The following is a 24,409-nucleotide window of genomic DNA, read 5'->3' as shown; positions in this document are numbered from 1 at the left end:
TGCATAGATTTTATATGCAGAATTTCATACACAGAGTTTTTGATACCACTACTTGGTGCTCTCTGATTTTAGTTGTTTGCTTGCAGATGTTTCATTTTCTGACTAGGTCTGTGGGGTTTGCGCCTGTCAGGTGCAAGAAATCAGGAATCAGGATAGAGTTCAAAAGTACTACAAATTCATTTCAGGCAAGAATCTGAACTACTAATAGTCAAGGCAAATTAGCACTGGACTTCAAGGAGGGCTGGGCTTAGGTATTTTACAGGGGCATAGAGACTCCAAACTAATGATGTGTTTGACCCCACCCTTGGGCTCAGCCTGGTCATCTCCTACATCTCCCTGTCTGTACAGAGTAGCCTGCTCTACCAGTGTTGATGGAGATGTTCTTGATAATTCCTTGAATATGGTATTGTTTTCTGCATGATTGTCTGGTGTAAATCCTCACTTATCTGGGTTGTTGAAGAGGATGAGTTTGGATCCTTTGTTTCCTTTTTAACATTTTTTTAAATTATCTCTTTTTATTGGTTTGCTAATGTATTTTATTTCTATGTATCTATTAAGGGCTGATTTGATTTTCCTGGAATTCCCTAGTGTTTTTGGATTCAGTTTGGACTAGGATTCTCACAGTTTCCAGTTAAAACGTTGGTTTCATAAACCATATGGAGCTACCTATACTGTCTTCTGCTGAAACCTCTACTTATTGTTGCTGTCATTTTTAAAAACTGGAAAAGACCTCTTCTGAAATGCAAAGACTCGTGGCTAATCAGAGTAAATTGTTTATTTATAGTAGGCAGCTTCCCAAAATTTAATGCCACGGGCTTGTCTTCTTCCAAACAGGAATCATGTCTAAAATGATTATTAACAGTGAGTTAACCAAATGCATGGATAGTATTGACCAAAACAGTGTCTCTGAACTAGATTGCCTTGTATTTGTGCACCAGACAGGATTCACAAGAAGAAGTGGAAGAGAGAATAATGGAGGACTCCGTCAAAAAGTCAGGATCAGCAGCAAGTTCAAATAGAATTGGAAAAACTCCAACATGAATGTCAACACCCAAAAAAATAGACCCCAGTTGAGTTGGGTACGAGTGTAGGGGGAACAGAATTTTCAATGTCACTTTTGGGAGGAAAGCTTTGTTCATTTCAGGCAAAGCAGAGAAATTTCTGCTTTGAGAAAAGGTCTCCTGGCTGGGAGGAAAAGAATTTAGTTTTCAGTGCTGGCCCCTGCTAATCTTTTCTTACAGAAGTTTTGGCTAAGCAACTAATTCATTCTGCAAGTCAAGTCGTTTCCCTCTTCAGTGCCTTACCCTTTTTTTGATTGTAGAAAGTTGATCCCATAGAAAAGATGGGATTAATGGTAACCTTTTCATAAAGCTGTTGTGAAGATGTAAAAATTACATAGTAAATTTAAAGGTGCACACTTCAAAGAACTCTTTAGAAATTATTGTACTTAAAGTTTATTATGCTGAAGGATTCAATGACATCGTCCTTCCAAGCACCATCATGCACCTTGAAAATTATTAGTATCATTTTGAAAGAGGATGATTGATCTGTACATGGCCCTGAAAAATGTTTTCTTCACTTGGATGCACCCCGGAACTGGCTTGCTCCAGAATGGCCTGAGCGTTTCTGCATGAAGCAGGTGTTATGGACTATAGCTGGTTGCCCTGTGCTGAACCTCTTGGCTATAGAGTTAAAAATAAATATAGTCCTCTGTCAAATATCACCAGCAGGGAAACTCGCAGAAGAAGGGCGGAATCCGATTGGTAGTGAAGACCTAATATGTGTGTGTGAGGAGGGGGTCACTCATTCACCCTAAGCAGACTTTTGCTAGCCTTCATGCTGCACTGAGCTTTGTGGATTACGGTGGGGTTTTTTTTTCCCAGAGAGCTTTCTTTGGGCATTCACCAATCCTTTTGCTTTTCTTTCTTCAATGCAGGATTACAGAGTGAACATTTTCTTACGGCAGCAATGGAATGATCCTAGGCTGGCCTACAATGAATATCCAGATGATTCCCTAGATTTGGACCCATCCATGTTGGATTCCATCTGGAAACCTGATCTGTTCTTTGCTAATGAGAAAGGAGCTCACTTTCACGAGATCACCACAGATAATAAACTCCTGCGGATCTCCAAAAGTGGCAATGTCCTATACAGTATCAGGTATGTTTCCTTTTTACAGAAGATAACAGAATAACAGAGTTGGAAGGGACCCTGGAGGTCTTCTAGTCTAACCCTCTGTTCAGGCAGGAAATCCTATACCATTTCAGACAAATGGTTGTCCAATCTCTTCTTAAAAACTTCCAGTGTTGGAGCATTCACAATTTTTGGAGGTAAGTTCCACTGATTAATTGTTCTAACCACTAGGAAATTTCTCCTTAGTTCTAGGTTGCTTCTTTCCTTGATTAGTTTCCATCCATTGCTTCTTGTCCTGCCTTCAGGTGCTTTGGAGAATAGGTTGACCCCCCTCTTCTTTGTGGCAGCCCCTGAGATATTTGAACACTGCTATCATGTCACCCCTAGTCCTTCTTTTCATTATACTAGACATACCCAGTTCCTGCAGCCATTCTTCATATGTTTCAGCCTCCAATCCCCTAAACATCTTTGTTGCTCTTCTCTGCACTCTTTCTAGAGTCTCAACATCTTTTTTACATCATGGCGACCAAGTGTGGCCTTACCAAGGCATTATAAAGTGGTATTAACACTTCACGTGATCTTGATTCTATCCCTCTGTTAATGCAGCCTAGAACTTTGTTGGCTTTTCTAAATAAGATGTATAGGTACTCCTCAACTTATGACCACAACCGAGCCCCAAATTTATGTTGTTAAGTGAGACGTTGGTTAAATGAGTTTCCCCTATTTTACAACCTTTCTTGCCATAGTTGTTAAGTGAATCACTGCAGTTACTAAGTTAGTAACAGGATTGTTAAGTGAATCTGGCTTTCCCATTGACTTTGCTTGTCAAGTCACAAAAAATGATCACATGACCCTGGGACACTGCAACTGTCATAAATATAAAACAGTTGCCAAGCATCTGAATTTTAATTACCTGACTACTGGGATGCTGCAACTGTCAAAAGTCTGATAAATGATCATAAGTCACCTTTTTCAGTGGTGTTGTAACTTCAAATCTTCATTAAACAAATGATTGTAAGTCGAGGGCTACCTATACAGTCTATCCTGTCCTAAATAAGATGTGGAATCAAAGCTTGAGGCTCATCATCCGATTTTAAAAGATTGAATATGTTTATTTTTGACGTAAACTGCAAAGGGGTAGAATAAACTAATTATAATTAGGTTATCAAATTTTAATTAGTTTAGAGTGCTTAGAAGCAAACTGAAAGTGCATTCTTCTTTACTTCTTTTATAAAAGAGGTATCCCATTTTGTCAGCTCCAAATCCTTTCTCAATAATTGTTCAGTATAATTAAATGCCCTTGACATCAATACAATAATGTGGTGTATATGTATTTTTCATACGGCTGTTGACAAAAATAGGATTGCCAACATGATCGCCAACATCTGATGATGGACATGGCACAAGAAGAAGAAGATATGTATTGAAAGTTGGGCAGAGTTGTATCTATAGTTATACACTGAAGCCTCCACTCCACTTCCTGTACAGGAGGAGGTTTTATAGAGAACTCAGCTGTGGAATCAGCATTGGTCTGATCCTGTAAGGTACTTCTTACATTTACCCAAAAAAACCCACGTCTAAGTCATATGCATATCTACTTAGAAAGAAAAGGCCTGCTAGGTTCAATTATATTTAACCCTAAATATGCATATAGAGATTTTTAGCCATAGTCACACTCATCGAGTGCAGATTAATTAGGTCCTTAGTATTACAAAATTCAAAGTATATCCTGTTGCTTTATAACTGACACTTCAGTAAATTACACTACTAAAATAATCAGCCATGCAAGGCAGACGAAAGACCATTTCTATCCCATACAATAGAAATTCTCTGACAGTCTGGCACAGTTGGAGAATGTATAAATGGATCTTCCCTGCACTGGCCTATTACAGTCTAAAAGATGTTCAAGCTCAGTCTCCTTTGTTTTCAGTGGATTTTTTTTTTTTTTTAAAGTAAGAAATGACAAATCACATAATGGAACCAGATAGATCTGGCTTTTTCCCTCCATCATTTCTCAACACAGTAATTTCTGGGTCATTGGATTTCAAATGTATGATATGTGAACTGCAGTAAGTGGACTCATTTTAATTTAGAAATTATCCATTCGAGCCACCTCCAAACCTTACTTTGTCCTTTGCTGAAAGAATGCAATTAGGAACATGTACTTTTCTTGTTACATACAGTAAAGAACGTACTGGCACCTTTTTTTTTTTAATGAACTTGGGTTTTGTTTGCATATTCCAGCTTGCTGAAGCCTGGCAGTACAATCCCAGAGTACAAACGGGTCACTCCCATTGGAACTCCTGGCTCATGTCACAAATGTCCTCCTGGGCCCAAGTTACAAAACAAATAACATTGTAATACAGAAAGACAAAAGGAGACAGCTTCAGTTCAAACATCAGACACCAGACAGCATAACACCCACCAAAGCACATAGCCAGAGCTTTGGGAATTTAAAGCTTTAATTTATACAACCATTTGAAATGTTTTCCAACTAACAAGAGGTAGCTATTAAAGTAACCGCCGCCAAAGGCGACCTTCCATTTATTGTTTCACTCAGAAAGGTGAGAGTGAACACATCAATAAGTGTTCTCATATTAATGCTATCTGAAAAGTATACAGTGAAGCAAGACTCGTGTTGGTTGGCGCACTGAAAGATTTTAGCAAAGAATGTGTTGGTAGGTCCCCCTAATTTTTTTTTTCTTAATCCATAGCTATTTATCTCCCATCTTTTGAAAGAAGAAAAATTGGGGACCTATTGTGTTAACAGTTTGTAGAGATACATCAAACCTTTCACACATTAAGCCACACCTAGGAATTGGGCAGTGTTCTGTGGTAGAAAACTGAGTTTCCCCTTTTCAGCCATACCATAGTAACTATGGTTAGTACAGGGCAGTGGTGGGTTTATTTATTTATTAATCAAATTTCTATACCGCCCTACTCCCGGTTCTGTCCGGTTCTATAGAACCAGTAGTAAAATCGGCGGGAGTCTCCACCCTCCCACCCGGACATCATAAATGAGGATCTGCACATGCGCAGAAGCATGCATGCATGGCCCCATTGTGAACCGGTAGTAAAGGTAAGTAGAACCCACCTCTGATATAGGGGGAGCGTTTTCTAATTATCTGGTGAATGAGAGCCCTCTATCACTACTATATTCTAGCTTCAATTCTGGCCATTCTACTCTGAGAAGTATTTATTTATGCAAGAGCAGATTAAAAATAAAGGAATCGTAAGAAATGAGAGTGAAGATAAAATGGAAACAAGCTATACTTTCATAATCAGACTCGTGTATCTAGATTGGTATATTTCCCTTTCTCGCCAGGCCTAAGATTGGCCTACATATTTTAGCATAACATTGACACTGGCTTGTTATTCCTCAGCTAGAAATGGGTAGAACTAAGTCTTTTCTCTCTTCCCTTCACAGAATAACCCTAACTCTGGCTTGCCCCATGGATCTAAAGAACTTCCCTATGGATGTCCAGACGTGTATTATGCAACTAGAGAGCTGTGAGTCTTGATATTTCTTCTCTAAAAAATTGCCACTCTACATGGGAACAAGTATGGATACTCATATACATGCCACACAGAGGTGAAATGCTCCCGATTCGGACCGGATCGCCCAATCTGGTAGCGATGGCGGTGGGTGGTTCGGAGAACCGGTAGCAAAAATCCCTGCCCCCCCCCCCATGCCCAGCTGAGCCGCACGATTAGAAAATTTAGCTTTAAATTTAAATTAGAAAAAATGCTTTGAAAAGTTTTTTTTAAAAAAGTTGGCCACGCCCACCCAGTCACATTAACCCCCCCCACCAAGCCACGCCCACAGAACCGGTAGTAACAAATTTTACATTTCATCTCTGATTCCATATCATATTTTCAGGTCCTAACCAATCTCTCTCAGAGAGAGTGGAGGGAAGGAGAAAAAGCATCAGAGCCACCTCTGTCTTCTGTGGAACACTAGGGGATGAGGGCAGATAGCACTTAGCAATAGCACTTAGACTTATATACTGCTTTACAGTGTTTTACAGCCCTCTCTAAGCAGTTTACAGAGTCAGCATCTTGCCCCCAACAATTTGGGTCCTCATTTTACCTACCTCGGAAGGATGGAAGGCTGAGTCAACCCTGAGCCTGGTAAAAATTGAACTTCCAAATTGCAGGCAGCCGACAGTCAGGAGAAGTAGCCTGCAGTACTGCATTGATGTGACCCCAAAAGCCTTAGCACAACCTTAGAAGATTGTTATCAAGTTGTAATATGACAGAAGGAGGAAATTATTCAATTTAGTAAACTCAGTTTTGCTCTGGCCTCATTCACAATTCTTTGCACTGTGGTTTTTGGCATGTCATTAAAAAGCCAAATATATCCTTTGGCCTAATTAATATTATATACTCTTGTACATTGGGTAAGGAGAGGATAGAACAAACTGGAGTTGCTGAGTTTAGTGTGCCTTTACTAGCCCTATGTACAGTACCAGTAGCTTGTGGTTTTAGTAAAAACTAGTATGTATGTCTACTGTTAATCTTGTCACTCATTGATCTGCAATGACCATCCATTATAATCCCTGCTGATTTTCTTTCCTGCTTTGGCCTCCACAGTTGGTTATACAATGAATGATCTGATATTTGAGTGGCAAGAGAAAGGGGCAGTGCAGGTTGCCGATGGATTAACCCTGCCACAATTCATCCTGAAGGAAGAAAAGGACTTGCGCTACTGCACAAAACATTACAACACAGGTTAGTAATGGCAGATCCACATTAAGCATGGAAATGATCAAGATAGCAAGATTCTCATTCAGTCTTTTCAACCAGCCATCTACCATTGAGTTAGCAATACCTCTAATGCAGCTATGCTACAGTTGGCCGGCAGCCCATGGAGGGCGCATGCGGAACATCAATGTGGAGGGTGCTCCCATACATACAGGCGGTGTCCAAAACCACGGCATGCATCCTTGCACCACATGGGGTTAAAGTGGCACACAGACCTGACCAAACACTGAGGAAGACAGTAATGTGCCCGAAAGAAGCTTTGCCGAAGGAGGAGACTTCCTCAATAATCTATCGTATTAACTGCAGCAATTGCGCAGGTCATTACATAGGAGAAACATCAAAACGACTGAAAACGAGGGTGCATGAGCACAAACTAGCGGTCAGACGTAAGGAACAGCGCTCCCAGATTTGGATGCATATGGAGGAGCATAGTCACGAGTTCAACTTCCAAGAGACCGAAGTCGTTGCCCACGATGAAACAAAAGGAGGGCGCCTCTTGAAAGAAGCCTGGTTCTCTAACAACAACTCCCTCAACAGACATATTGACATACCACCGGCATACCAGGAAAGACTTAAGGAGGACCGATCACTAAGACTGAATGGAGATCGGGGACAAATCTCCTCCTCTAGGCATAGAGATTGGCCCAATGGAGGGGTGACAAACCCTGACAGAGGGCAAGAGAGTAGGTTAGGGAAACAGCAGAATGAGGGAGATGGGGGGGGGTAAGGAGGAACAACGCAGACCCATCACAAGATCATGGGTAAAACAAATGGGTTTAGAGGAAGCAATGTGTGTGCCTAAAAGGGAAAGGCATAACAATAAGGGAGAGGGGCCGGGAGTTATACCTTCAAAGCAATGCCTGATAACCCTGCGTTACCCCCCAGGGAGAGAAAGAGGCAACACTCAATGGGGCAGGAGGCAGGGGAAAGTGCATCGTCATCTGTCAGCATGACTAAGGCAGAAAATAAGATAATTACAGGGGGAAGGCAAGGATGTGGGCCTGTTACACGCACAATGACCAAATTGATCAGCATTACATAAAAACAAGCAGCTCCTCAATGGTGATTTTATACTCTGATGAAGTCGGTAGGGGCCAATGAAAGCTTAGCACAAGTTTTAAAATAAAATTTTTTAAAACTTTTAAACGTTCCGGAGATCGTGATGTCTATCGCTTCTTAGATAGATAGATAGATAGATAGATAGATAGATAGATAGATAGATAGATAGATAGATATAGATATAGATATAGATATAGATATAGATAGATAGATATAGATAGATAGATATAGATATAGATATAGATATAGATATAGATATAGATAGATAGATAGATAGATAGATAGATAGATAGAGATATCGATATCGATATCGATATCGATATCGATAGATAGATAGATAGATAGATAGATAGATAGATATAGATATGGGTGTGGCCTACTGATACATAAGATATGGGTGTGGCCTACTGATGAAAGCAAACGAGCTAGAAATGGATCTATTTAGGTCTCCCACCTAGCAGTTAGAGCTTGCTAGCTGTTAGAAAGGAAAAAAGCCCAGAACTGAGTAGATGTGATTCTACTGAGCTGCAGCTACAAAAAACCTTGGTTATGTAGGGAAAACCTGGCTAGAAGAAAAACACACATAAACCCTACGAAGAAGTAAGAAAATTGATACTGTACCTTTACAGGGAGGATACATAAGATATGGGTGTGGCCTACTGATGAAAGCAAACGAGCTAGAAATGGATCTATTTAGGTCTCCCACCTAGCAGTTAGAGCTTGCTAGCTGTTAGAAAGGAAAAAAGCCCAGAACCGAGTAGATGTGATTCTACTGAGCTGGAGCTACAAAAAAACCTTGGTTACAGAGGGAAAACCTGGCTAGAAGAAAAACATATATATATATATATATATATATATATATATATATATATATATATATATATATATATATATATATATATCTGTGTGTGTGTGTGTGTATGTATATGTATATGTATATGTATATGTATATGTATATGTATATGTATATGTATATGTATATGTATATATATTCTGCAAAAATATTCTTTTATTAATAGTAGCAACAGCACTTAGACTTTTATACTGCTTCACAGTGTTTTACAGCCCTCTCTAAGCAGTTTATAGCATCAGCATATTGCCCCCAACAATCCAGGTCCTCATTTTACTGACCTCAGAAGGACGGAAATCTGAGTCAACCTTGAGCCACTCAGAATTGAACTCCTGGAGTGAGCAATGAGTTAGCCCTGCAGGATTATTAAGAATTTAGAATAAAGGATAAAGCTTGTCTACTATTAAAAAAGAGCCTTTCCCATAACATAAAGCATGTTATGATGAATCCCACAGAAATTTCAGGTGTGGCAAAGTCCAAAATGTGTGTCCAGGCTTAGGAAGAACATGATCATCGTAGAGAATTGTCTAATGCTGAGAAAGAAATGTATTCATGGTGAGTCTCCCTTAAGATTCATTTTTTTAATGAAGGTTCCTGTAATTCCTAGGCAAATTCACCTGCATAGAAGCCCGTTTTCATCTGGAGAGGCAGATGGGCTACTACTTGATCCAGATGTATATTCCCAGCCTGCTGATTGTAATTCTTTCCTGGATCTCTTTCTGGATCAATATGGATGCTGCACCTGCCCGAGTCGGTCTGGGTATCACTACAGTGCTCACAATGACCACACAGAGTTCTGGTTCTCGAGCATCTTTGCCCAAGGTAACAAATTATCCTTATAAAGAGCCAATGTTGACCCTTCTGTGCTGGAATGAAGTTCAGAAACTTGATAGCAGCAATTCGAAGGATTTGGAAGAGATGATAACAAAGATTCCCCACTGAGAACCTTAGAAGAACCATTCCCACTTAAAGTAGAAAATATTCATCAAAGTTGAAAATCACATATTAGATAATACTTTTAGGGCATTTACTACTGTGTTCCCAGTCTTCTACCCAGATCTAGCATATGGGCATATCGCCTCCTTTTTAAGGTTTGAAATGTGTATTTAATTTATTAGAAATTGATCTAGAATTAGTTTAGTGCCCTTAATAATTAGCATTTAGCCTTACTTGCACAATTGTCAATAGGAAAACAGCAGAAATATCCTAGCATCCTTCATAACTCTAAGCCTGTAATTTATATACTGTGTGCAGTAGAACTTCAGAAAAAAAATAAGTGTTAGAAAGATGTAGCACATATTGTTGCTTATTTGTTTTCATTTGTACTCATAAGATTAAAAATATGCTCCCTTGACGTTACTAAATACAATTTATTTGGGAGTAAGAGCAGGAAGAGAAACAGAAAAAAGTGTTCAGATACAGAAGATTAGAATATGGAAAATGCAATCCCTATGTTTTATGAACATTGGATTTTTTTTTTCAAATACTGGAATATCAAAAGGCAACTGGACTTTCTTGTTTTTTTCTTGAAGATGTTTCCCTTCTCATCCAATGAGCTTCTTCCATTGAGAACTGGAGAAGCTTCTTGGATGAGAAGAGAAACATTTTCAAGGAAAATAACCAAGAAAGTCCAGTTGCCTTTTGAAAAAGCACCTTTAGGACAACCATGACCTAGTTGACGGAGAATCTCCATAGATACTAAAATATAATTTTCAGTTGTATTCAATTCAATTACTATACTTTTAGAACAACTGCATTCGTGAACTATGTTATTTAGAAAGGATTACTAGTTTATTAATATTCATCAAACAGATTATAATACTAGTTTCTTCTTCCTCATCCGAGTTCACTGGCAAGTTCTCATTAATAATTATTTTTGGGAGAAAGGCAGGATGCAAGTTCTGTATAATATTTATAAAGCAATGTATAGTTCCTTCCTAGATGAAGGAACAGATGGAGAATCAGAGCAATTTCTGGAAATGGATAGATTTTTTTGTTTTGTGGGGTCCTTGGTGCTCTCTGACCTTAATGGTTTTCTTGCAGACCTTTCATTATCAAACTAGGTAACATCATCAGATTTTTGTTCATTTTCTACTCTGCCACCATCTTGTTAAGGAAACTTTTCTAATAATACACCTGTAAGAACTCACTCCCTTATGGTAGTATCAAATATTTTAGTTTCACATTAGAAATCAACCTGTCATCATCGTCCCCCCAATTTATTTTAAAACATATTGACCTAATTGGCACCCTGATCTCTTCACCAGAGCGGTCTGCAAATAAAGTAACTCAAGCACAATTCCTCGTAGCTTGATGGATATTTCCATGTAGTTTCCTTAGCAACAATACAAAATGGTTTGCCATTTGCTTCTTCCAAGATTTTTTATTTCCCAGTCCAGTCTGGGAAATATATTCTGAAACTCTCCCATCTACCCCAATCTGCTTAGCTTTGAAAGCAAGACAAGGTCAGCCAGGAGCTACCATTTGAGGATACAAAGGGGGCTCTCAATCTTCCTAACAGTAATTATATGGTATGATCCAGAACTTTCCTCCAAGGAGATTTAGGGTTCTAAAAATAGGTACAAGAGCAATATTAGAGGAAAGGAGGGTATTTCCCCACTTTTATTTGCAACAAAAACAAAAGTGGTTATGAAGCAATTGTGTAAATCTGAATCACTGTGTAATGAATTGGACTGTATATGCAAAAGCTCATGCAATCATAAATGTGTCAACAAAGAAGGTGAAATGACAGATATAAAGCCTGTGTCCAGACATAATGCTAAGCCTTGATTTATAACTATGAGTTTCTGAACTTACAAAGCCAAAAGCAAATATATCCTATTATGGCATAGCAATATATTTGAATCCAGCCAACAGGTTACTATTTCAACTACCCATAGTGAAGCTTAGTGATTATTATATGGAAAGGGCAGTAGAGAGTTTACATCAAAGGGCAATGATTGTCAAGGACAGAGTGGTGTATTTTGAGTAAGGCCAGCTGGAGAATTTGAAATGTATTATGTTGATCTTGGTAGAGAGTATTTGAATGATACACTACTAAGAAAACTGCATATGCTTTCCTCTCTCAGGTCTCCTATGTTAAAGCCATTGACATCTGGATGGCTGTGTGCCTGCTGTTTGTGTTCTCAGCTCTTCTAGAGTATGCTGCTGTTAACTTTGTGTCCCGGCAGCACAAAGAACTACTCAGGTTCAGAAGAAAAAGGAGGCACCACAAGGTAAGCAATATACAAGTCAAGACAAGCATTGTATGTTGAGCACAGCTGAAAGAGATGGGTTGCAACACAAGGTCACCTGGTCAAAAGGGACCACTGCATTTGACAGGTGCAGTTTTAGCATGCCAGTTATAAGATGAACAGTATAATGTTTGAAGAGAGATCTGCTTTTCACAAGCTGTTGCTGCTGCTGCTGCTGCTGACAAGTATTTGGAAGCCAGAGTGAAATAATTCACTTGAGTACAGAATCAGTCAATACACTCACATATTTAGAGACATCCATCACTCCTCTTCAAATATGAAACTTCTCACTGAGGTCAGTAGATACCTTTTAAAGCTGTTCCACTCTATAAAGGATAAAACACCTCTAATGACTGAGAATATGCAGTCTTGGGCACAGAGGAAGTTGGGTGATTAAAAAGCAAGTTTCAGAAGAGAAAACCAGTTCAATTGCTGCTCCTGTGACATTCAGCTTGCTCTCCCAATTGATCACAATATTTTAGTTTTGCCAATTCAAGAATCTATCTCTGAAATGGAAGTTCTCTCATTCATGTGTATGCATTGCTCCACATACAATGACATCATTCATGGTTCATGCTGCTTGTTTCCTTGGGTGAGAGGCAAGGACACTTGTCAAGTCACATCACTGATGAGCCACTTCCATATATCCTAAAGGTAGGTGAAACTTACCATCTCACAAATCAAATGTCCTATTACATTAATTTTTTCCCATTATATTAATCTGACTTAATAGATTTTGCCAATGACTAACTTCAAGCTGAGCAAGATGATTTGGAAAGCTTTCCCTCCCTGTGCCATTTCTGGTCCTGGCCATGCTGAAGTTTTTATGATGGCAAATAGTATTTAAGAGGCACGTGTACTAAGTGGGATCTTCCACAAGATGTTGCAGTAAAATCCTAATCTAGTTTTTTTTTCTTTATTTGCCATTCCAAGCAGAATAAAATATGAAGTTGTGGGGGTTTTTAGTGTAACCAAGGCTGATAGAAAATATTTCACAGGAGAAATGGGGAAAGGATATATTTTTCTTCTTCCCCATTCTCCTTAAATCCTTTCTCTCCTGTTTTTAAAGGATCAAGCTTTAGTTGATGGGAAAGACATCTGCCTATTCAGTAAAATTTATGGAATGACATGTCATGGCAGCCATCCTTTTCCTCCCAAGAGTATTCCTGTAAATTGCTAGAGACCAAAAGAGCTAATCTCTTTCTCCCTCCCCTTTTTAAAAGCCACTTGCTTTCTTATCTCACCCATCATCAGGTGATACCTCCATATCCCAGATGTACATTCAAATCTGTGGGTTCCAAAACTGATATTTCTCACCAATAACCAGAGGTTTTGAGGGTTGAAGACCACAAATCTAGAAGGCATCAAAATTAGAAAAAGTTTGTAGTCTTGAAGAATGCCTAGAATAGTGAAGGCTAACCTTTTTGCCATCGTGTGCCAAAAGCGGGGGGAGCGTGGGGGGTTGCACACATGCCCACACCCATAATTCAACGCGCCCTGCCCCCCATGCATGACCCCCTGCATTCCCCCACTTTTGGCATGCAATGATAGGCCCATTTTTCACCCTCACCAGGCTCCAGAGGTTTTTTTGGAGCCTCGGGAGTGCAAAAACGGCCTTCCCCACACCCCAGAGGCCTCCCAGAGGCCCGTTTCCCAACTTCCGGTGGCCCAGAAGACCCAAAAATCAGGTGGCACGCGCATGCATGCACACTGGAGCTGAGCTAGGGCAGTGCTTGCGTGCCCACAGATATGGCACCCGTGCCATAGGTTTGCCATCACGGGCCTAGAAGGATTGTGAAGGTATAGACCCCAGTAATTTCTTTTTGGCCAGCCCCAGGAGGAAAAAACCTGCAATATTTTATTAGAAGAAATCATTTGAATAAAACTGCAACTTAATGTTGGAATAGGAGTAAATTCTGTTTGATTCAAAAGTGATTACTCATTAAACATGAATGGAAAACATGTTACAGAATAAGTAGAAGAAACCATTTCTGAAGAAACTTTCGGTTGTTATCCTACACCGATTTGCCACCATCCCTGCATTATCCAGCTCATGACAATAACACGGGCACACACAAAATGGGTGCTCTTTGGATCTGTGAGACACATTGTTTGCGGAGAGAGGCGATTCATGAAGGTAAATTTAAACAAATAAAAATCATATCTACACGAGGAAGAAAGGACTGTATTAAAGTCTTCTTCGGGCCAAGTAGTGTTCATGGAACTCCTATCTGTATATAACAATGACCAGATCAGGGAACGAGGTGGCTCACATGATTAGAAGACTGGGTTGATGATCTGCAATCTGCTCCATCCTTACAAAATTCATATTAGTAAGGTGACCAACTTTTTTACAATAAGAAGGACACAAATAAATTGAAGAAAAAAATATTGTAAATAAAAGAAACATTTTATTTTAAAGCCACTTGCATGCAGCGCACTCTCTCAAAACAATTCTCCTGTGCAGAGCACATGCGTCTCATAATCGCGTCTCTCCGCACTGTACTGAGCCTTGACGAATCGTCATGTCAAATGCAAATACGTCATATCATATGCTACGGATCATATCGGCATCGATCAAATATGGAGTTTTACAGATTAGTCTTCAAATATCGAAAAGGAGGACATGTAGGAGGACACTTTTCGAGAGAGGACAGAACTTATAAAAGAAGGACTGTCCCCCCTAAAGGAGGATGATTAGTCACCTTAATATTAAGACAATATCTTTATTAACCACCCCAAACAAGTTTATAACCAGCAAAAAGAATGACTGGCAGAATGAGTTCAGGAATTTCCAAGGAGGATTTTTACAATGGACAATTACAGTTCCATTAAAGACCTCTAATATTTAACAATATATTGAGGTCTTCTCCCTTTTTATTTTTAGGAACTTTCTAATCCTGGAGAAACATATAGGCTCACTAGCAGACTATTAAAAAAAAGCTCATTAGCTGAAGCTGTCAGGGCCAAATCACTGCTGCTCCACAGAAAAAGCCCTCTGTCTTGAATCAGCATAAATTCTTGCAGTGGAAAAACGGGCAAAAAGTCACCAAATGGACCACCCGATGGTTTCATTTCCTTTGCAGAATATCACACGTGGATCTTAGAAAGTTGAGGGGTAATTACTTGTTACAGTGGGTTGTAGTGATAAATTCCCCACTGAGACTATCCCATAGTCTACATCCAGAAACTCAATCCTGAGTTTTCCTTGAGTTTTCAAGCCAGTGACAAGTTTAGGAAGTCTGGCTCTGGTGCAGTTAAAATGTAGATTTCCATCCAACAAGGAATGTACATTTCTTCTTTTGTGTTACTGCCCTCTGCTGGCAAGAACAGAGGATTTTATTTTATTTTAAATGCTGTGAAGGGCAGGAAGTACCAAGTCCCATCCTCTCCCTTTTCTTAACTCCCCACTTCATTTTTTTTCAGGAGGTGATAATTTTCATCACCTCATCTCCCTCATAAATTAAAATGGCAAAAGTCACTTCATAATTTGATAACCCATATTCTTCTGTGTCACTGTAATCTAAATATGGCCGTTTAATAAATTGGAATATTTTTTTCCTAGATTGATAACAAAATTGAAGAAATAATAGTTGGATGAACTCCTGACTTCCTTTTACCCTAGACTTGATTGAGGACACATATTATCCTTGCATGAAAATAGTTCAAAGGAATATATATATATATATACCTCAGAGTTATTAAAGTTCTTAGAAGTTTCCTAGAATTGTGTAGAATATTAGTTCAAGAGGACAGGACTCCTGCTATAATTTTTCTTTTTACTCAGTTTCTCAGTATCGATTCTCATTTTCCACCAGTTCCCTAAGAAGAGTAATAGTAAAACAATAAAAGCATTCCTAGAAACAGGGAATAATATTTTAAATATTAAAAATTGTGATTTCTATTCCCTAGTATTTAAAGGTTCAGTTCCATTATGATTAACCAACAGGTTAGGGAGAATACAAAACATGTTAGAAAATGTTACTGATAATACTGATAACATTTTCTTCCATTATAATGGAAACAAGACCTTGAAAAGCACCAAAAATTGTAAATGTCCAAGAGAACATTTCGGAAAAGTTTTTGTATCACCCAGTAGGGGACAAGTGCAGAATCTTAACATTTGTTGTTGAATAACAAATTATTTTTTGAAATTTGGGGATCTTTCCAAATCAGTCCATGTCCCAGTACTTGAATCTGTCTCAAATATCACTTTGAGCCCCATCTTTCAGGCATTTGCCAGTTGAAACAAATGAATGAAAATATCAGCCATGATTCCTTGCATTGTGCTGATGTGAAGCTGTGTAAAGGGAGAGAATGGGTAGATTTTTTTTAAAAAAGAGGTTGGTTGGCTCTTGAGAGTGCTAGCACCAGAAGGAACTGGAAGCCCACAAGATATTGTTAGGGACTCACAAACCTATCTGCTTCTGAGACAACTGACAAGTTTTTTTTCAGGTAAGCCCCATGCCTTGCAGCTAATGCTAGATTATTCAAAGCTTCATATGGCATTATTTGTTCAAGCTACCAATGTGCTCTCAACAACATTCATACATCCTTGCTTTAAACATGTGGCTGTACAACTCATCCATAGTACGCAATATGAAAAGTGAGGCCATTCTTAAAAGATATTCTACAAAGGAAAGCTTGAAAAGAGCCATATATAAAAATCTAGCTGTACCACTCAGAAGTAAAGTCCACAAGAAGAAGTAACTAATGGCCGTAAGAAATAAGAATGCCTTTTATTCTGAAATACTCTAGAGTTACAATTTGGAGGAAAAAATGTATTTCATCCAGGAATATTGATATGTATATATTCCAACATGTAGTTATTGCTATTTGAACACCCCCCCAAAAAATAGAAGCTTACATCTAAGGCAATAATTGCTGGAGTTGTTCAGTATTCTTTATTAAGCATCCTTCCAGTGCCCAACTCAAACCCACTAGACATTTTTTTTCCATCTTTTGATTTAATAAATAGTTCCTTCCCAGCAACTCTGTGAAACAAAAACAATTCCTTATTTTTGAGTCTCTTTTGCGATCTGCAAAAATTGCAGAAATCCACAAATAATTTTAATACTCAAGAAAATCAGTACTAAAAGGAAGAAAAGAACTAAATCTATTTGCCTAACAAGTATCTCCTCTTATGTTCTCATGATCTGTACTTAAAACCTTGAATGGTCCAGAATTGTTCTTATTGTTTGGACTAAGTACTGTCTCTCTTACTCACTCCCAGCTTCTGTCTAGTTGTATTTACATGTTTATTCTCTTATACCTGATGGCCTAGGTATTATTATTAGGGTTGTTGTTTTTTCTTGAATCAGTATTTAGTGAGGTATCTCCATCTTCCTTCACACATATGTCCTCACAGAACTCCTCTGATTACAATTCAGTGAATTTGAGGCTTGGAAGCCTGGAGAGCACCACTTGTGGTCCTCAGATTCCCTCTAAATATGCATCTGAATGTCAGTTGGGAAGATGTCCCAAAGTGCTTTTCCAAAAGGCAACTGGACTTTCTTAGGGTTTTTTTAAAAAAAAAACATTTTGTTTCTCATCCAAGAACCTTCAGTTCAGAATTGAAAACTTTGAAAATATTTCGCTTCTCATCCAAAAAGCTTCCTCAGTTCTGAACTGAAGCTTCTTAGATGAGACGCAAAACATTTTCAAAGAAACATACCCCCCCAAAAAAAATTCTAGTTGCTTTTTGGAAAAGCACCTTTGGGACAACCATGATTGAGAATGTCCATAAACAACTGGGAACATTATTCAAAACCAGTGGCACAGTTTCTTGTTGTTTTGAGGTGGAAAATACGAATTTAAAAAGGTGATGGAACAACTAAAATATTCTTGATTAATTAGGTGCTGTCAAGTCAATGTCAACTCTTGATGACAAAAATAGATTTTCTCTCCCCAGCCTGGCCCTTCAGCTGTTCTATCCACTTTGCTGCTAGTCGTCTTCTTCCTCTCTCTCTTTCCATTTTCCTGGACTTTTCCAGGCAGAATAGTCTGAATGCCATTCTGTAAAAGTAAAGGAGTGCCCATCTATGGATAGCGGTGAAATGCACTTACCTTTGCTACTGGTTCGGGAATGTGAGCACCCGTGCTTCTTCTGCGCATGCGCAGAAGGTAAAAAATGGGACGTAATGACATCCTGGTGGGTGGGCAGAGTCTCCCGCCACCGGAACTACCAGTTCACGTGAGCCAGATAGATCCAGCCAGATTTCACCGCTGCCTATGGACCAGTGGTGGGTTGCTCCCGGTTCGCACTGGTTCACAAGAACTGGTAGTAAAAATTTGTAGTAGTTCGGAGAACCGGTAATAACATTGGCTGGCCATGCCCCCAAACCAATGCCGGCATGGTCACCGCTCGCTTATCCCACCCACTTCATCAGAGGCTTTTTTTTTTTAACTTTTAAAAGTATTTTTTCTACGACCTCTTCGGCTGAAGAGGTTGTAGAAAAAAAATGCCTTTAAAAGCCTCTGAGATCCCAACTGAGTTGCCTGATCCTCAGAGGCTTCTAAAAGCGTTTTTTTTCTGCAACCTCTTAAGGTTGTAGAAAAAATGCTTTTAAAATTTAAAAACAAAATTGGCCACGCCCACCCAGTCACATTCTCCCCACCAAGCCACGCCCACAAAATAAGCCATGCCCACAGAACCGGTAGTAAAAAGTTTTAGAACCCACCCCTACTATGGACCCCCCCAAAACCCAGGGAAAAGTTCAAATTGCAGCCCTGCTTCCATGCATGATATGACCCTGTCCATCTTATCTCTTTACTGCAAACTCCTTGCCTCCTAGCTTCAAAAAGTTAAGCACATTCGCTAGCTGCTCCAAAAGTGCCTCGCCCAGTTTTAGGTTTGTGGAAAGCAACACGGAAAAAGAAACCCCAAGAACATCCTGAAGGGAAGAACTACAGTTTCACTGTGAAACTAATCCCCCATATGGATATCTTTTAAACAATGAGCCTTTCTGCTAAAAGTCCATGCAACTCTGTAGCAGTATTGATGGGATGACTTTGACTAGAAGAGTTCCATGGAGCCCCCTCCTTCTGGGCAAGCCAAATGTAAAGAAGGTCTGGATGGGGAGGAGGGGCAGAAGCAAAACAGGGGATATCCGGTTATGGAAATGGAAGGATTCGTGTGCCAAATGGATCCCCTGCTTTGCCTCTGTGCATTCAATTGCACCCATCTATAAGGCTGATCTCTCCAAGGAAGGGTTGTCCTTCACAACCAAAGCATTGATGCATGTCCCCAGCTCCTGGCAGTGAGCCTTATAGCCAGGGTGCACTGCCTATATCTTATTTTTAAGTAGAGCCCTATGTTTCATATATTTCAGGAGGATGACACTGGAGAAGGCAGGTTCAATTTTTCTGCGTATGGGATGGGACCCGCCTGCCTGCAAGCCAAGGACGGCATCTCAGTCAAAGGAGCCAACAACAACAATACCACCAACCCAGCGCCGCCTGCTTCCAAATCTCCCGACGAGATGCGCAAGCTTTTCGTCCAGCGAGCCAAGAAAATAGACAAGATCTCGCGGATTGCCTTCCCCATGGCTTTCCTCATCTTCAACATTTTCTACTGGATCATCTACAAGATTGTCCGAAGGGAAGATGTACACAAGCCATGAGTGGGAGGGGTTCGTATGCACAGTTCCAACGGGATAGATGAGTGTGACGAAGGCAAGATAAATGGTTACTCTATACACACCATGTGCAATAGCAATGCAGTGATGCATGAATTTAAGAATGTGGCAATATCTATTTTAAAAAAAAAAGTGGGTGACTTTTAAAAATATTATACAAACGGAGGGATACTAAGGGGTGGGTGGGCAACGGGATGAAAGCTTTCAAAAAAAAAACACCTTGAGGTGGGGAGAGTGTAAGAAAGGCAAGCTATTTTACAGTGCAACAAGATTTAGGATTGCTTTGGCAGCAGTCCAAGCAGTGTAATATATTAAATATATATTCATGCTTAACTATAATGCAAAAACAGAAGAAAAAAAAAGAAAACCTTTTTTAGCCTATTAACAGCTTAGATTCTAAAGCCAATGGAATGATTCGTGATTCCATGTGCGGAGAAGATTGCAAATTACGCTTCAACCAAACTCTTGCTCTGTAAGGCCATACCAATTCCAAGCAAGCACCCAGAGGAAAAAGAAAAATAGCAAAGAAAGCGCAAAAGCAGACAATGGTGAACTGATCCCATGCTGCTCACATATAGTTTGAAGATGGAATGAGTTGTCTTGTGGGATTTTAAAAGATCAAACTCCACTGGAAGGGTCTGAAGAGTGCTGCGTATTGAAAAGCAGTCACTTTACAGCTAAAGAAAACCCCTTTCTTTGGAAAACTATGCAAGGAAGAATGCTGAAAAATCACTCCATGGAAACCATCTAAAATTATGATCTATAGTCTCTTTTGGAAAAAGACGAAAAAAATGAGAAGGAAAAAAAAGCGTAAAAGGTTGGCCGCTGAATTGCTAAAGGCAGAGAGGTGTCTTTCAAACATAAATGCCCAATCACAACTCATTCCTATTGACTTATGTTGGATTTTCCCAAGATCACTATCACGGTACAAAGCTTCAAAAATATGTGTAATTTTGGAAGAATCTTGCCATATTTCTTCACGTGACAATAACACAAAACAAGTAGCAACTATGAGTATTAAGGCTTTAAACGTATAAAAGGTATTTCTGCACGTCAGGCAAGAGGAAGAAATTATGTGAGTGTATGTAAATTTTAAAAAACCAGAAAATTAACTTTAATTAGAAAATCTGGGGAGGGGTATGGGAAAGAACAATATATATATAGCGATAGATAGAAAAGATAACCATTATTTTCTGACATTTCATAGCATAAGTAATATTCAAGTGGGATTGCTAGCCCAACTATATTTTTGTAATTCTCTTCGGTGCTGCAATGAGCTTTCATGGCTAGGGAGACACAAATGAGATTTTTCTGAACTCCCCTGCAATTTGGCAGTTGTGAGTGTTTTCTGCTCCCTACTGATCCGATTAATACAAATTGCAGAGGAGGTGAAACAGTCATCAAAGTTTACATGAACTGGGGAACTGACGAGCTCCACAGGAAAAGTTGAAACTGGTGTTGAAGCCCTTAATAGTAGCAGTATGCTTCATGTTCCAGGTGGGGATGGATGAGCAGAAACAGGAAGAGTGTGTATGTGTGTGTGCGTGTGTCTGTCTGTCCCTCTGTCTGTCTGTCTGTCTGTCTGTCTGTGTCTGTCTGTCTGTGTGTGTGTGTGTATAAGTAGCATATATATGAATATGTATAAGTAATTTCCCAATATTTGCACTTTAGAAAGTTGTTGTTAAAAAGGGAGATTGAGAGTCAACAAGTAGAAAGACAATCAGCCCATATTCAAATGCTAGAGCGTCATGACCAGATCAGCACATTACTGTCTCCCAAGTTAAGGCAGCTGAACAACATATAACTTCTCTAAGGAATGCCACTGTTTTTCCATAGCCAATAAAGTGTGGGCATCATAGATACATACAGTACATACAGATAGGTCTATCCGTCTCTAGACCTACATTGCACCTTTAAACTTATATTTATTTGCTTGGACTATAAACTATATATGGCACCTTTAAGCACTGATTTATATGCCTAGATATAAATTATATATGGTTCAGTTAAAATGTACATTATAAATTAAACCCATATTCTGTGTTTTTGCTAGAGAAAACCTCAGTTAAATCTAGTGTGCGTCACAGGTGTCATAATTGTGGAGGTATTAGAGAAACATTGGGTAAAGATTTTCACAAAATATTTGATTTAATTGATTTACAGTGCCAAGCATTTCCAGAACTGGTGCATTCTTAGTAAAGCAAATAAATCCTATTTTTTAACTGCATAATCTCGGCCAGCCAATCTATGGGTTTTGAAAGAAATTATTAGCTCTGAGGGCACCAAGAACTCAAAATAAATTATTCTAATTTTAAAATGATCTGTATATAATTATATACATGAACTTACTTACCTACTTATCAAAGTTCCGATAAGCTCCATTTAATTAGTTTTCCTAACCTGCTGATAAAATGTCTGTTGCTTTCTAAAATTCCCGGGCATTAGCCAAATTGACTAGGGATACTGAGATTTGCAGTTCTAACAAAAAAAGACTGTTGTAAAAAAACCCAATACTTTCTAGGACTGATGTAAGTAGATAGGAGAAAGATTCAGAAAGTTTAAACAAATTTCACTTGAAGCTTTACCTTTGGGACAATAGCCTTTAAGGCTCCAATAGCTATACCAATGCCTTCCAGTCCAAGCTGTTTACACTTAGGATTTCTTTACCAACCCTCAAGCACAGTGCAATATAGTTGCCAAAATATATGGCATTCAAATATGTTGAAGCCCATGCATAAAGTCAGAATATCAAAATTGTTGAACAAAATAGAATGCTGTTCTATAGGATTAGAAACAAGGCCAAGTAATTCTTCCTTATATTTCAGGCTTCAGCCTAGAAATGTGTTTTTTACTCTAGTCAAGAAGAAAATCATCTTTTCTAAACGATCACACCTCCCGCTTTCTGTTTTGATGTATTAATTTTAAATCCCAGTAAATTTCCCATAAAATTACATTGGTTGGAAAGATTCACTAATTCCACTTATTAATGTTCAGTATAGCTAATAAACCCATCTACCCATACGCACACAAATAGATTGACTGCAGTCTTCCATTCTAGCTAACTTGGGTGTAGTCTTTAAACACCACTTTCCTAAATTTAGGAAATAAAATGTGTTGTCTGGGAATTACAGCATTTATCCTGAAAGTCTCTTCTCCCCTTTAAGACTGGTTGGTTGGTTGAAGTTATGCACTATCAAGCACTTTGTACATTCTTAAAATATTTTTCTTTCTTTTTTCTGCACAAGGCACAAAATATGCCAAGAAGAACCCACTGGCACTTTCATAGCCAAAACCACAAAAACTTGGTAAAATCAATTTAGATCATTAACAGTTGAGATTTAGATTGCTGAAACTTTGGGGGAGGGAGCAGTGGTGGGCTGAAACCGGTTCTGTGAGCATGAGCTTTGTGCGCCCATGCACGCCTAATGCGCTTGCACACAGCATTCAAAATACAGCAATTTGAAGCTCAGCTGCTTACCTTCTAAGGCAGCCCCAGTAAGTAGAACAGTGGAGGCGCGGAAATCAGCTGTGCCACATGAATCAACTGAGCCAGAAAGAAGGAAATATAGGACAGGATAGGGCAGGGATGGGTGGGCAGGGCCAGCTGATTGTCGGAACTACCTGTTCGCCCGAACCAGTCTGAACCGGCAGCAGCCCACCACTAGGAGGGAGGCATGGGAGGCATGATAGCTTTAAAATGTCTGTGATCTATGTTAAAAGTTGATGGAGATAGATTATAAAGCAGGGGTGTCAAACTGGCGGCCTGCGGGATGGATACATCACGTACAGGCCATGCCCACCCCAGTTCCACAAAGGCAAAAAACATCATGATACATCACGATACATCACGTGACACGATCGAGTTTGATACCCATGCTATAAAGTAATGCTATAGCATTCGCAGTCTTTTGTCTTTCATATTAGTCCTTCAACTGGGAGATTTCCTTTCTTTTCATTTGCAAAGCTTTCTAAGAAAGCCTGCATACAGGTTGACACACACATTGACCCCTTTGGATATTTAAAGCATGGTAGTTCCAATCCAAAGTCTATAATTTGTGCCTTGTCTCAGTCCTGCAGCTGCCATTGAGTTAAGATGAAGAAGCAGACTCAGCATTTTGTACTTGTTTAATGCTATGGAGCAAATGGAGGAATTCTCCTATCTGCCCTGCATGCCAGGAGCACACTAAACAGATATTCTGTTCCTCCTCTTTCCCTTCTACTCCACCATTACCCCACCCCTGTTTCCTTCCTTCCTTCCTTCCTTCCTTCCTTCCTTCCTTCCTTCCTTCCTTCCTTCCTTCCTCCCTCCCTCCCTCCCTCCCTCCCTCCCTCCCTTCCATGTTCTTGGGCTTCACTTTGGAGTGGATGTTACAATCCAAGATCCCTTAAACAATGGCTTGCATGCTCTAAATTCAGACTAGCCAGTGTAGGTCTTTATTCCTCACAGTGATTTCTGTATCTGGAGGAAGAAAGGTGCCATACCTGAATGATAGCTTCAGAAGGGATCTATGATGTAATCTACCTTGAACCATTGCCCTTTTCGATGAAGCCAAAATTGCAATTTTCCAATATTTATAACAGAAGACCTGAAGTCCCCTAAAGATCTGGAGAAGGCCAGTAGGGAAGGCTCTGTTACAATATCCACACATCTGAAGGGAACCAAGTTTCTTTCAAGTAACTCCTGGTGACTTCGTGAAAGTGATCATGCTGTT

The 24,409-nt window shown here is 39.4% G+C and overlaps 1 protein-coding gene across 2 annotated transcripts in view; it reads left to right on the top strand.

The window, feature by feature from the left end:
- The window catches only part of GLRA1 (glycine receptor alpha 1), an 80,570-nt gene extending 56,580 nt beyond the window's left edge, over positions 1-23,990 (top strand). The window contains exons 4-9 of one of the 2 annotated variants that reach the window (XM_034402014.2): positions 1,937-2,160; positions 5,561-5,643; positions 6,727-6,864; positions 9,414-9,628; positions 11,896-12,042; positions 19,392-23,990. In XM_034402014.2, the coding sequence (XP_034257905.1) occupies positions 1,937-2,160; positions 5,561-5,643; positions 6,727-6,864; positions 9,414-9,628; positions 11,896-12,042; positions 19,392-19,682 (1,098 nt within the window). In that variant the 3' untranslated portion in view covers positions 19,683-23,990. Of the gene's footprint in view, positions 1-1,936; positions 2,161-5,560; positions 5,644-6,726; positions 6,865-9,413; positions 9,629-11,895; positions 12,043-19,367 lie in introns of both variants that reach the window. The other variant, XM_087887520.1, reaches the window with a different exon arrangement.
- Positions 23,991-24,409: the final 419 nt, after the last annotated feature.

This window comes from Pantherophis guttatus, chromosome 2 (assembly GCF_059756535.1).
Source record: "Pantherophis guttatus breed Tessera chromosome 2, ASM5975653v1, whole genome shotgun sequence".
Classification (NCBI taxonomy): domain Eukaryota; kingdom Metazoa; phylum Chordata; class Lepidosauria; order Squamata; family Colubridae; genus Pantherophis; species Pantherophis guttatus.
Note: the sequence above shows the minus strand (reverse complement) of the source record. Positions and strands in the feature narration are given on the sequence as shown.